Source organism: Silurus aristotelis (assembly GCF_946808225.1).
Source record: "Silurus aristotelis genome assembly, chromosome: 6".
Classification (NCBI taxonomy): Eukaryota; Metazoa; Chordata; class Actinopteri; order Siluriformes; family Siluridae; genus Silurus; species Silurus aristotelis.
Genome location: NC_139579.1, coordinates 13,919,622 through 13,933,142, shown reverse-complemented (window position 1 = coordinate 13,933,142; position 13,521 = coordinate 13,919,622). Strand labels below are relative to the sequence as shown.

At 39.7% G+C, this 13,521-nt stretch overlaps 1 protein-coding gene and 1 long non-coding RNA gene across 4 annotated transcripts in view; one reads left to right on the top strand and one right to left on the bottom strand.

Annotated features, from left to right (window-relative positions):
* The window catches only part of LOC310727181, a 91,447-nt gene extending 77,970 nt beyond the window's left edge, over positions 1 to 13,477 (top strand). The window contains exons 1-5 of one of the 3 annotated variants that reach the window (XR_014533945.1): positions 11,118 to 11,148; positions 12,267 to 12,350; positions 12,606 to 12,904; positions 13,106 to 13,154; positions 13,343 to 13,477. This is a non-coding gene — a long non-coding RNA (uncharacterized lncRNA). Of the gene's footprint in view, positions 1 to 11,117; positions 11,149 to 11,569; positions 11,701 to 12,266; positions 12,351 to 12,605; positions 12,905 to 13,105; positions 13,155 to 13,342 lie in introns of those variants that run through there. The other 2 variants (XR_014533946.1, XR_014533944.1) reach the window with 2 other exon arrangements.
* On the bottom strand, positions 3,360 to 9,146 carry rab42a (RAB42, member RAS oncogene family a). The gene is made up of 2 exons (XM_083543388.1): positions 8,777 to 9,146; positions 3,360 to 7,763 (listed from the first exon to the last, which is right to left on the bottom strand). Exons 1-2 carry the CDS (start codon positions 8,989 to 8,991, stop codon positions 7,337 to 7,339), a joined length of 642 nt encoding a protein of 213 aa, XP_083399514.1. The 5' UTR covers positions 8,992 to 9,146; the 3' UTR covers positions 3,360 to 7,336.
* Positions 13,478 to 13,521: the final 44 nt, after the last annotated feature.

The window sequence follows — 13,521 nt, the reverse complement described above, 5'->3', positions numbered from 1 at the left end:
CTCCCTTTACCCGTCATAGTACCAACATTTAAAGTACCAACCCGAACCTCTACTCTCCTACACTGCTCCTTTTCCTGCCGTCTCTGTAGACGCCTTCCTCCTCTCCTTCTCCTCCTTCGGCCAACAGTAGCCCAATTTCCACCGGTACCCTGTCGGCTAACGATACCTGTGGCGGTCGTTGTTAACCCGGGCCTCGACCGATCCGGTATGAAAATCTCATTTGTGATCCGCATATTTGATTTGGCACATGTTTTACGCTGGATGCCCTTCCTAACGCAACCCTCCCCATTTACCCGGGCTTGGGACCGGCACTAAGAGTACACTGGCTTGTGCCCCCCTAATGGCTGGGTTTAAAACCTTTAGCATAACATGCATTTATTCACAACGTCCTTTCAGAAATAAAATCAATAAATAAACTTTAACGATATTTTTAATCAGTAAACATTAGTTTTACTGATGCGCCAAGACTCAAATAAATCACCAAATCCGCCATGAGGCAGACAATTTACCCTCTGGGGTCGACAAACGCACCGGGGAGGGTTTTTTTTTCTTTCCTCAAACTTAAATTACTGTTTTTTATGATCGTACAGATAAAAGCAATACATCATTCGTATTTGTAAAGGGTCTGAAGGGTCTACTTTTTTTTTTTAGACACTCATAATAACAACAAAACACTGTGCTTTTGTAAAATAAAGAACACCGACAGGGGGCGCTCTCCCCCAGTTTCCAGCGTGACACTAAAACAGGTAGCAATAATCACTATTTTTTTCTGAAGAACATGTCAGAGCTCAAACTTCTTTAACTTGAGTAAAAAAGTGCAGTCAGAACTTCAATTTTTACCAGAATCTTTAAAAACATGAGGATCTGCACTTCTACTGAAGGATGTGTGTGCTTCTGCCACCTCTGATCCAGGATATAGATAATACAGATACAGTTATATTTATAGATTTTCATGCCACATCTATTGTTCATATTTTGGCCAATTACGGCAATAATCTCAGTACAATATTAATAAATAGTTGCATGTGCATTAACTTTTATAACTTATTGTAGTCTGACTTTTCTGCCGTTTGTTTTTAACAGCTTCTACATATTTTATTTCACATAACATATATATTAATATGTATATTTATTAATTAAATCTTCTTCTGTGAGATCTGAGATGTTGTATTGTTTAGAGACAGTGGCATTGAGTAAAAGACAGGAGGTGGAGCTGGAGGTAGCAGAGCTGAAGATGTTGAGATGTTCGTTGGTAGTGACGACGATGGACAGGATTAGAAATGAGTTTATTAGAGGGACAGTGCATGTAGGACGTTTTGGAGACAAGGTGAGGGAGGTGAGATTGAGATGGTTTGGACATGTGCAGAGGAGGGACATGGGGTATATCAGTAGGAGAATGTTGAGGATAAAGACACCAGGAAGGAGGAAAAGAGGAAGACCAAGGAGAAGGTTTATGGATGTGGTGAGAGAAGACATGCAGGTAGTTGGTGTGAAAGAGGCAGATGTAGAGGACAGAGTGGTGTGGAGACGGATGATCCACTGTGGCGCCCCCTAATGGCAGCAACCGAAAAAAAAAGACTTAACTGTGAGCAACTACAAATAATCTCCCCTTAGGAATCAATAACGTATTGTAGATTTAGTAATAAATTAACTCGAGAATTATTGAAGTCACAAAAGCAAATATTTTTCTTTCTTTAGACAACTGTATTAATTGGAGCGCCGAAACTGGCGGTTATCAGCAGCTCCTGGGGGTAAAAATTATGCATCCGAAATCTCTTGATAGCGATTCCGCAGTAGGAGCAGCTCGTGCCCGCACTGTGCCACTCACAGCAGATGCCCTTTTTAACGCTCTGCTTCTGCACATCCAAACACTACAATCAGATCAGCTTTCTCAAAGACGGTAGGCAGAATCACCATTTTAGCAAAGCATCATGGGATTGTTTCTTCAGCCAATAGGAGAGCGTGCTTTTCTGTTTTCACCGTGACAACCGAGAAAACATTTATACATACATTTCTTTTTTTGCTATTTTTGCAGTATATGAAATACATTATGCACTTAAAAATTCTACACAATACGATAAATCTTTTTCTTATTATTAAATCAAAGTGGCTATTATTACCAATAACGAATATCGAAGAAAATACAGCCGCTAAATGAGAATTGCTGAGTTTCACAAATCAGCTATATGTTTGATTAACAAGAACATATACATGTATAAATATAATTATACAATTTTTTGTAAATGTTTATTTGATATCATGTTTGTTTTTGTTTCTTGCACTCTATATCATTTTAAACATATGTATATAACCTTTTCATAAGCACTGTATGCAATATCTCCTTCTTTGCACTCATTGTATATAACCACCCTTCCGTGTTCTGTTTATTATATTATATTATATTATATTATATTATATTATATTATATTATATTATATTATATTATATTATATTTTCCTTTTCTCATTATTTATTAATCTCTATATTATAGCCTCACCAACCTGTACATATGTAAACATTTTACTCTTTGCCTTGTACATGTGCAATGACAATACATTTAAATCTAATCTATTCTAATCTAATCTAATGTTGCCTGGGCGCTAAATTGATCTGAACTCATGTCACCACAAGGGGGCGGAAAATAATCACAACAAATATCTTAAACTATTTTGTTTGACCACGAGATGGCACTAATGGGCATAAACTTTGTTGATAGCACAAATACATGATAACCACATGTGATTCTTTTCCCAAGTGTCTATGAGATATGAGTGTGTGTGTGTGTGTGTGTGTGTGTGTGTGTGTGTGTGTGTGTGTGTGTGTGTGTGTGTGTGTGTGTGTGTGTGTGTGTGTGTGTAAAAGTAAGTTTAGAAAAGTGTGTGTCCTGCACAGGGCCCTTACATCCTCAAACCTAATGAACAACTCTGGGATGAACTGGAACACTCAATTAACCTCAAAAACTCCCCACCTCCTCAGATATCTTTCATGCTCCTGTGGTTAAATGATCACAAGTTTCCATATAAAGACTAGTGGAAGAGTGGTGTTTTCATGAAGAAGGTGGAATCTTGAATACGGTGTTCAACAAGCACCTATGAATGTGATGATCAGATGTCCACAAACTTTTGCCCATTTGTATTTGTAATATTTCTATGTTGGTTATCTTTACATATCCCCATAAATAATTATGATTTACACCTTAAACACACATATTTACTAATGTAAACAAAGCATGATGGGATATGTAGCATGGCGATCGAGTAATTTCATGAGCTCACGTTGCATTACAAACAGATCTACCAAGAAGCAGATCATTAACAGGTCATTATAATCAGAAAGAATCAGATCAAACACACGGTGTATCAGGACATAAATAATTTATTTTTTACGTCACACATTCAGCCACATAGTAATTAGTGTGAATTTACAGTGTGAGCAGAAGCTTGCACAAAGCTGCTGGAGGAGTTAATGGAAGGATCAAAGGCGTCTGAAGGTTTCAACACGCGATTTTCTCCTCTTGTGTGTATTTTATTTTTATTCTTTTCAGGGAAAAGTAGGAATACAGAAAGCAGGGTACTGCTGCGCATTTTCGGGCCACCACTGGATGGCGCAAATGTGAACAATTCAGCAATATGGGATTGTTTTTATTTAAATGTGAAGAAATTAAAACTTGAACAATCGAATAAAAAGATTTAATGTGATGCGTAAAGACCTAAATTACACATTATTTATTAAATAATGTGTTTTCGCTATAATTATGTCGTTGTAATAAAAAAATATATACATAATAATGGCATAAACATCATCTTATGTATGTTCTTTCTATGAATAATTTGGGGTGGAAAAAAAAATGTTTTTTTGTTTTCTTTGCCTTAATAAAGCTTCAACAGTAAAGTCATACAGTCTTATTAAATATTTAATAATAACACATTTATTAATGTGTACAGAGACTAATTATACTTTTTACTGTTTGAGCAGCTGGTCAGAAATCTGCTGATGTAAATTGACATAATTATTAATATGACTGTATTAATTTCAGTGCCAGTGGAAGAGGTGAACATCTGAGCATCGAGTACAGTGTCAGTGACAGTTTTTCATGAAGAGAAATCAAACAAACAATGTAAAATTCAACTATAAATAATGAATGTAAAGCAAAATATACAATCCGGTTAATTAAAGCAGAATTAACACTATGCACTCTTATGACAATGTATATAGTGATTGTACTAAATTGTTCAGTTGGATGGAATGTCAGCACACACACACACACACACACACACACACACACACACACACACACACACACACGCACACACACCAAAATAATTCATACATTCATTTAAACTCAGGGACCATTTAGATTCACCAATCCACCTATTAGCATTTCTTTAGGTGCCAGAAGGAAACCCCACAAAAACCCCCAACACACACACACACACACACACACACACACACACACACACACACACACACACACACACACACACACACACATTCATTTACACTTTGGGACCATTTAGAATGAGCAATTCACCTATTAGCATTTCCTTGGGTCAAATACCCCAATCCCCCCCCCTCCCCAAACCAACACACACACACACACACACACACACACACGGAGAGCATATAAATGTCCAAACTTTCAATAACCCGAGCACAAGAACCCGATCTAGAACCCGAGAAGCTCTGGGGCAGAAATGCTTCAGCTGTTTTCAGCCAATATTCATTTTAAGTTCTATAAAAAAAAAAAATTGCATATTGGAGTAAAAGTACAAATTTCTCAACACAAATGTTAGCCACTAAAGATACTTCAAAACGTCCATCCATTCATCCATCTATCTATTCACCCCACATAAACATGTCACCATGGTGTGGCTTCTACTGGTTTCACGTTTCCTATCGAAATCTACTTTATAAAACGTTTATACAAAAGAAACCCTGTTAATAATATTATTCTCCATCAAAACAGATGAAGGAACGAGGGATTGGTCGCTGTGTGTTTAGCAGCTCTGCTAATGGGAATATAGTCATTAACTAATGCTAGACTTCTTTATTTGGTCAGCATACACATCTATATTTGAGTCTGAGAAGATGGAAGGGTATATTACAGAATGGAATAGAACGTGGCCCCAATTCCAGTGGAATCATTGATCCCACAAAAGAAGCACAGCTGAGAGAAGAAGCAGGAGGTGGCATGCATTGTAATTCATTAGCGCAGAAGTATACTTATTTAAATGTGATTTTTTTTTGTCACGAGAGCTGAGATAGAGACTGAGATGTCTGATAAATCTGTTCTTTTGAGATGTACTGTTATGAAACCCCTTCTAGAACCTTGTCTGTGTGCAGCTTTACAGTTAGTAAGAAGAATTTACTCACAGTATAATTCATAAGCATGAGTAGTGATGCTGGTGTGTTGTGATACTTAAAGTGTAAATGAATGATCAGAAAAAAAGTAAACTACAGTCTGTGACTAAGGTTCTATTTTGAGTCTAGTTCCTCTCAAGGTTTCTTTCTTCTCGGGGAGTTTTTCCCTGATCTCCGTCTCACTTATTAGAGATAAACGCATAGGAACGAATCAGTTTATTTCTGCAAAGCTGCTTTATGTCCAGTGTTAAAAGCTCTACACAAATAAAACTGCAGATTATTCAGCACATTCAGCAGCCGTAAACAAGTCTAATGGATTTGCATTCACATTATGTGTTTTGGCAGACGTGCAATCTGGATCGACTTACAATTTATTAACTTATACTACTGAGCAGTTGAGAGTTGAGGGCCTTGCTCGGGGGCCCAACAGTAGCATCTTGGTCATGACAGTCCAAAGTCGTAACTATTAAATCACATGTGAATTAGATTACCTGCCATTGAGATATTAGTCGTAAATTGAAAGATCTGGAAACGCAAGTACAAGATAAAACTCTGAATGTGTCCAGATCGTTTATATTTATTTATTATTCCCTTTTTTCTTTCACACCTTCCTGATTTTATTCTGCGTGGTAAATCAAATCAAGATGGAGATTATGAGGAAAACAATGAAAAATCTATGGCACCGTCAGTATTTTCATCAAACACAGAAGAGGTTTACTATATGGACATAAGTGATTTATAGAATATTTAAGTTAGTTACTATTTTCAGCTATTTAACACTAATTGGGTCGATTTTCTAGCTTCCGTGCTCTTAGGACATTTCTTGCTCTTGTTCCTACAAACAGGATGTAAAAGATGTTGGATTTAAATGAACAAGTTCTTGTTTTCTCCATTTTAAGTTTGATATTAATTGCTGAGTTTACAATCAAGATTTTTTTTTCCAGAGCAAATTCTGTGAATGTATTAGATTCATCTCTACAGGACAAGCAGACTGACCTAGATGATTCTCTGACCCTCATACAGTGTATATGAACAGTATATATAATCCATACCTAAGTTTAATTGCATACAGTATGAACAGTATTGAATATACGAAATCGGCCCTCAGCTGTTTCAGCTCATATTAGGAATTAATTTGGCAACTGAAGCTGAATGTGGCTGTGGATCTACTCACTGCTTTAAAAATGGCTTTGTAGAAATGTACAGTAGTAACGTTTAGGCCACAACCTACTACAGAAAGGAAAGAGAAAGACAGAGCAAATATGTTGGTGTTTGAATTCTTTTCTCCGTTTGTCATAGACTCAGGACTCATTATAATCTCAGAGGTGATGGATTTTAAATTTCAGTTTGATGAAGAGTTCCAGTAGTTACATAATAATACCTACAGTATCGAGAACTTCAGAAAACAGCTCTAACACTTCAGCTTCTAAAGATTGATGCAGTAGCACACAGACTTGGCGTACGCCGTTCTCCCACTTTGCGTGATTAATTTACATGTTAACTGAACTGCACAAACTCGTCCAAACAAATGACGCAATCTGAATGAAAGTCAGCAAGTTCTTGTGTATCTTCATGTGTGAGATCTAGTGAAGATATGCGACACTGGTGAAATAGGTAAAGGTGAAGCAGGTTGAGTAAGAAAAAGTACATTACATTCCTCATTAGTGTTTGAACACTATGTGACAAAAACAACAAGCTCAAAAGGAAATCCGGGAAAGAGTCCAATGTCAACCTGTGATATCTCCAAGCATCTTCCTGCATCTTACTGCTCTTCGCCGTCCGTCCATCCATGATTACGTTTTTCCCAACCTGAAACCTTTATTTATAAAACCATACATCTCAAGATGTGGACAGACAAAAAAATGCAGGGGCAAACAGCAAGCCTGACTTGCAATACAGGAAGTGGAGGCGTGAACTCGGCAGGACGACTGACTGACGCACAGGTAAGAGGTTAAAGGTGAGCATTCCAGGTCAGTCAGCAGTTGCAGCTCTTCTCTCGCTCTTCCTCTTCCTCAGCCGGATAGAGGACTTTAGCTGTGAGGCCGCTTTTGACGCCGTCCCAGCCGTCTCGGGCCGAGATCTCACCCATCTTCATCAGCTCGTAGATGTCGCGTGCCAGCAGCTCGAAGGCGTGCTCCACATTGCTGTTGCACTTGGCTGAAGTTTCCACATAGCGGACCCCCAGCTCGGCCGCCAGCTGCTCCGCCTCACCACGGTGCACTCTGCGCTCTCGGGTCAGGTCACTCTTGTGGCCGACCAAGATGTAGACCATGTGGTGTGGCAGGATGTGCTCGGTGACTTCGCGGTGCCAATCACGCACGTGCTCGAAGCTCTTGCGGTTGGTCAGGTCAAACACCAGAAGACCACCGACTGAGTTGCGGTAGTAGGAAGTTGTAATGGATCTAAATGCAAATAGAAACAAAATGCAGTGTTATCATATTTTGATATTGATATAAAAATCCTGATAAAGTACCAGTTTAAATCTGCAACTGGAGATGCCTCACAGCTTCAGGGTCCCTGCTTTAACCCAGAGCTCGAATGTGATCTCATGTTGCCATTAGTTTTTTAGTTTCACATGTTCTCCTCATGTATGTGTGAGTTTTTTTGGGCTCTCCAGTTCTCCTCATAAGGTGTAAATTTATGTGCATGGTGTGCAAACATTGCAATGGTTTGATTTCTGATCTTCTATGAATTACTCAGTCTCATGAGCAGTGTTCAAGGGATCCACCATGTCCAGAATAAAGTGGTTTCTAAATATGAATGAATGAACTGTTTTTTTTATAACACAGGGTGGTGCAAAAAACAAAAAACATCCTGTGAGGGTGTGCTATAGCTAAATCAGAAGGAGCTCAATGTTGGAGCTCAACACTCAAAAATCCACCTTATGAATGATCAGTAACGTGAGATTGTAGGAACACAGGCGCTTGTGTAATTCACAAGATGTTAACATGCCTTGAGCTGCACGGATGGATCATGCAGATGGTGTGTTTATGGCTTCATTCATCCAGTCAGGGAGCAAAGAAAAACAAATCACCACCAGAGAGCACGGAAAACAGGGACGCTGGGGTTTATACACATCTTCGTTCAGGGTGAAAAACTCGGTGATGTTTGATTGCATGTGGAAACGCTGACTAGGCTGAAATGAGGTTGTTGTGGTTTATGGCGCTGTAGATGCTCTTTATGCAGGAAGATGAAAAAAAAAAAAAAAACGATTTCCAGGATGATGCGTATCAGTGATAATAAACCAGGCGGCATGATGTTTATTTTATAATCAAGCCGATGCTTTATAATAATAATAATTATTATTATTATGATACTTATTATTATTATTGTTATTATTATAATGTCTCTGGTGACGGAAGAAACGGTCTGTGTGTGTGTGTGTGTGTGTGTGTGTGTGTTTGTGCGCGCGCACCTGAATCTCTCCTGCCCGGCGGTGTCCCACAGCTGCAGTTTGATCTTCACCCCCGGCTCTATGTCGAGCGCCCGCGCGTAAAAGTCCACCCCGACCGTGGGGTCCGCCACATCGCTGTACACGCCGTCGGTGAAGCGTTTGAGCAGCGACGACTTGCCTACCGTCGAGTCGCCGAGCAGAATGATCCTGAACTGGTACTGCCAGAGGATATCCATCGCATCGCGAGCTTGCGGTCGCGCGGACAGAACGACCGAGCGCACGGACACGGCGCGGCGCGAGGCTCCACGGCAAAAGGCCGGCGGGCGCGAGCGAAAACGAGCTCGGAGGGAGCGGGCGTGTGCTTGCGTGTGTGTGTATGTGTGCGTGTGTGCGTGTGCGTACGCCGTTACAGTCACGTGGCCCTCGATGCGCCTCATCGCCTCTTTGCGCCTTTATGCATTTGGTTTATTACTGTGCTCGAGCAGCTTGAAGGAAACCGGAAAGCTGTGATGAAACAATTAAGATTTAACGAGATACGCAGGAGATTGTAGCTCACTGAGGTCACCTTACTGCGAGAATCCATTGTGATTAAAGTGCAGCAGGACATACAGTCCTGACACACCTGGTCGAAGCATAAACTCATCATCTATTGTGAACAAACGCATCCATTACACTTGGTGCTTGGTGAACATTTAAATCCAGATTTGCTTCTGCAAACTGTGCACACATCTTGGTGTGCTCAGTCAGCTGCAAGGGCAAGAAGTCCTGCTGTGCATCTCTGTGTTCACTGGGGTTGAGGAGGACCATCTCTGTGCAAGACTATCAAGTTCTTCCATTCCAACCTGTCTTTAGCTCCCCTTGTGTATAGTGGTCACACTTCTTAGACAATACATGAATTCAACATATAATTATAAGAATTAAGGAAGAAACAGAAAAATTGATATTCGCATAATTTTGGACACCACGTCAAAACTATTGAACAACACCCTGTATATTTGAGTGTTTTCCTGCTTTTATACACTGACCACAGCTGAAGAATGAGAACTCAAGAAAATTATGTCATTAGTTGTGTCAGGAGGAGGAGAAAACCAAAAAATGTTTCCTTGATCAGACTTGGGAACCTGTAGCAGTGTGCTGTTCCTGAAGAATCTTTTGGACATTTTGGTGTTTTCTAAATAAATCCAATTCAAAGTTCTTAATTGGTGTCACATCAGTGCACCAGTGTTGAAAACAATCAAATCTGAGCTTTCAAACGAGTGCAAAATGGCGTCATGTGGAAAGCAACTGAGTTGGTCATTGGCACTGTCCGTTGTACTGAAACCAACAATGATGATCAGTAGACTGCCCTCTGCACTGGTTTCTTCCCTTAATACCCCAAAAAGAACTGGTAATAAGCTTAACCTGAACATGAACAGGAATGCAAGAACCATCCGTCCATCCATTCATCCATCCACCCATCCATCCATCTATCTATCTATCTATCTATCTATCTATCTATCTATCTATCTATCTATCTATCTATCTATCTATCTATCTATCTATCTATCTATCTTGGTGGTTTTCAGCGAATGCTTATGCATTTGTAATGTACTTTTATATATACAGTATATCTCTGTTAGCTTTTTAAAAAGAATGATGAACAATGATGTATTATATTTTATATCGATTTTTCTAAGCATGGGTTTCAACTTGCAATCTGCATTTAGCATTAAAAACAATACAAACGTTAATTTACACAAATTGCTTCACCCTGCATACTCAAATACTCAAATACTCAAATTGATTTATTTGTTTTTGTTTTGTTTTACAGAAAGAAAGTAACCAGCTTTCTGGTGAATTTGTTTAAAGGAGAAATCCTCCATAAACTCAATAACAAGCAGCACTATGAGCTTTATAAAATATCAAAATGAAACATAGATAAACTCAATATCTGTCTTTTGCATTTTTAAGTACACTTTTATACATATATATTAGTTAGAATAATTAATTATCAAAATAATCGTTAGTTGCAGTCCTACTTGTGACCTTTTGAATACAATGGCAGCCAACCAAAGTCCAACCTAGAAAACTTTGATCTGCATTGGATGCACGTGAGAATATCAGCAGAGAGGCGTAAACACGTGATGTTCACATTTCACACGATTTATTCTGATGTTCATTCCGGCGTCTTACTGCTTAAATAAGTAGATTGGATCCAGTATACGAGCATATAAACACATTCAGGAGTATACTAACCTCACTGTCACTGTGTACAGTCTCTCACACTACAATTCCCACACTGCAACACGCTTCAGCTCAGTCACTCAACCAATCAGCGTGTAGAACCGGAGCACATAAAAGGACGTGCTCAGCGTTTCCTTTTCCTCTTTCCTGCGGTGGTGGTGAAGAAGAAGGTGAGTGAAACTCAATCTCAATCTCAAATCATCGTGCGGTTTTACGGTATAATCGGTGTGTTTGTGCTCATATCGGGGGACAGTGAGCGATCGGTCCCAGGGTGTGATGATTATTATCGGGTATTAGAGACGGATTATTAGACTTTTCTCGCCGTGTGCACGTGCGTGTTTCTGCTTTATGCATGTGAACTCGTGCTTTAGTTTATTTAATAAAGAGCGCGTTATATTTGTATTAAAGTTGCACGTGTGTGCGCGTGCAGTAGGACTGTTCCTACTTTATGCAAGAATAAGGTGTGGGACAGGAGGAACTTCTACCCCACCCCCAAATATCCCAGGCCCTGGTGTGTGTGTGTGTGCGCGTGCTCCAGAATGTTATTTCACCCCTGAAATGTACAGAATTGTTAAATTTTGCACCATGTGTTCATAATGCAGCATCCAGGCTTTATAAATGTTCTATGAAGCTTCTCCTACTTGGTGTTAGAACCATGTGATTTTGTTTTTCTGGGTTGTTCCCAATACAAATCTTGGTTTAAGAGGTGAATGTGCTCCCAGGTGAGATCTTCAAAAGCAGTGTGCTGTAAATAGGGGTGGTGTTCATATAGCAAGATATTCCAGATTTTGGTCTTCTAATGGACTAATGAATTATATGGAAGTCTTAGATTGGAATGCTCAGACTTTGCACACTCAATGTAGTGATCAGTTTCCATGCTGGATATTTAATTAGGATGGTGTTTATTTTGCACCATGGATCATCCTGTGTTTACAGTACACACACTAATGTATGGTGATATTTATTGCTCAGATTTGACTAAAAAAAAAAACAGTAAAGCATTCCAGAGACATGGTGATTTTAGCTGGTAGGGAACTGGTGAATGGCTCTTATCGGAGGTGTTCCTGTTTCCTCATAGCAGGCAGCAATCATAAAGAAGCCAAAATCATCACTTTTACCGACGGTCGCTGTGCGGCTGCTTCATAGTCGCTTCAGCAACATTAAGGAAAAGGACATTCTTTTACAATTCAGAATAATCCTGTTTTTGGAGGTGCATTAATTCCAGAATGAAGGAATTGTTTGTTTAACTGGGTGTTTTTGCTAATAATAAAATGTCTTGCTGTTGCAGAGGAAGTCAGAATGTTCCGAGCTCTTGGCGTGGTCCAGGTGTGGCCCGGTGGCTGAAGACGTGATCCTGAGCTGATGCTTTAAGGTAGCAGTCTGTTTTGAATGTTTTTCCGGCTCTTATCGAAGGCGTCGCTGGTTCTTTTGTAGCGAGTGACGATCAAAAAGAAGCCGAAAATGAACACTTTTACCGACGGTCGCTGTGCAGCTGCTTCATAGTCGCTTCAGCAACATTAAGGAAAAGAACACTGAATTTTCTCCTCTGGAGTGTTTACACTGAACTTTACATCCATGTTGGTTTATTCTGGGATTTGTAGTAACCCTAAAATGTTTTTCTTTACAGATGAGTGCAGGTTAATCTTGCTGAAAGGACATGAGTTAAAAAGGTAACCTGGAAATCCTTTATTTGACCTTGAATGTTGCTCGACCTGACTGTGATGACTCACTTGCCCTATCTGAGAGAAACTGTTATGAAACAATCTTAAATCCTCATTTTATTCTGAGTCAGTGTCCCCTCTTCCCTCCTCCTCCCCCCCACTAGTTAATACAAGCTTTAATCAGTTCTTTTTTTTTTTTTTAGACTGGTGCTGAATCGGCGGTCTGATGTCGGCGGTCCGGTGTTGGTGGTCTACCTCGACTCGGGTAAGATGTTTTCATTAGAAAGTTTTAAAGGCACGGTTTCTGAGGATCTCTGCTCTGATCAGTGAGACTGGTTCTCCAACTACGTGCAACAGTACCGGGGGGATTTAGGCTGCTGGGGCTCTAGTGCTTTCTGCAGCTACGCTACTTCCCTACACAAATCCTAACCACTTTAATCAACCCGTTTTTGTTTTTCTTGTCCAGGAGGGAGTCTGAGGCCTGATGTTGGACCGTGTTCAACCTGATGCACCAGGTATGTGTTCAGCTTGTAGGTCTTTATTAATTTCTCCTCCTGAACTGATCAATGATGATTCCATTTTTTAATTGGTGACTGCTGGATGAAACTTGCGGATATGGGACTGAGATCAGCTCATGGTTGGTCCCCTTCAACTACAGTGTTTAATAGCATGCCTAATTTATTTATTCTTTTTACTTTTATAGGATGGAGCAGATAAAAACATCACCTGATGCAGACTTTGAAGACCTACTGCTGATACTGCTCTGATCACATGACTAGCAGCTGAAAACTCATTAGATGAATGAGATCCTTTACTTTGCATATTGTGCCTGTGTAAAGAGAAATAAAACACTTTTTTTTATAAAATAAACGGTGTTTTGTG

Coding starts and splice junctions, on each gene's coding strand:
- rab42a (XM_083543388.1), bottom strand. CDS start 8,991: ATGGATATCCTCTGGCAGTACCAGTTCAGGATCATTCTGCTCGGCGAC. Junction 7,764..8,776: donor GCCGGGCAGGAGAGATTCAG/GTGCGCGCGCAC, acceptor ATTTGCATTTAG/ATCCATTACAACTTCCTACT.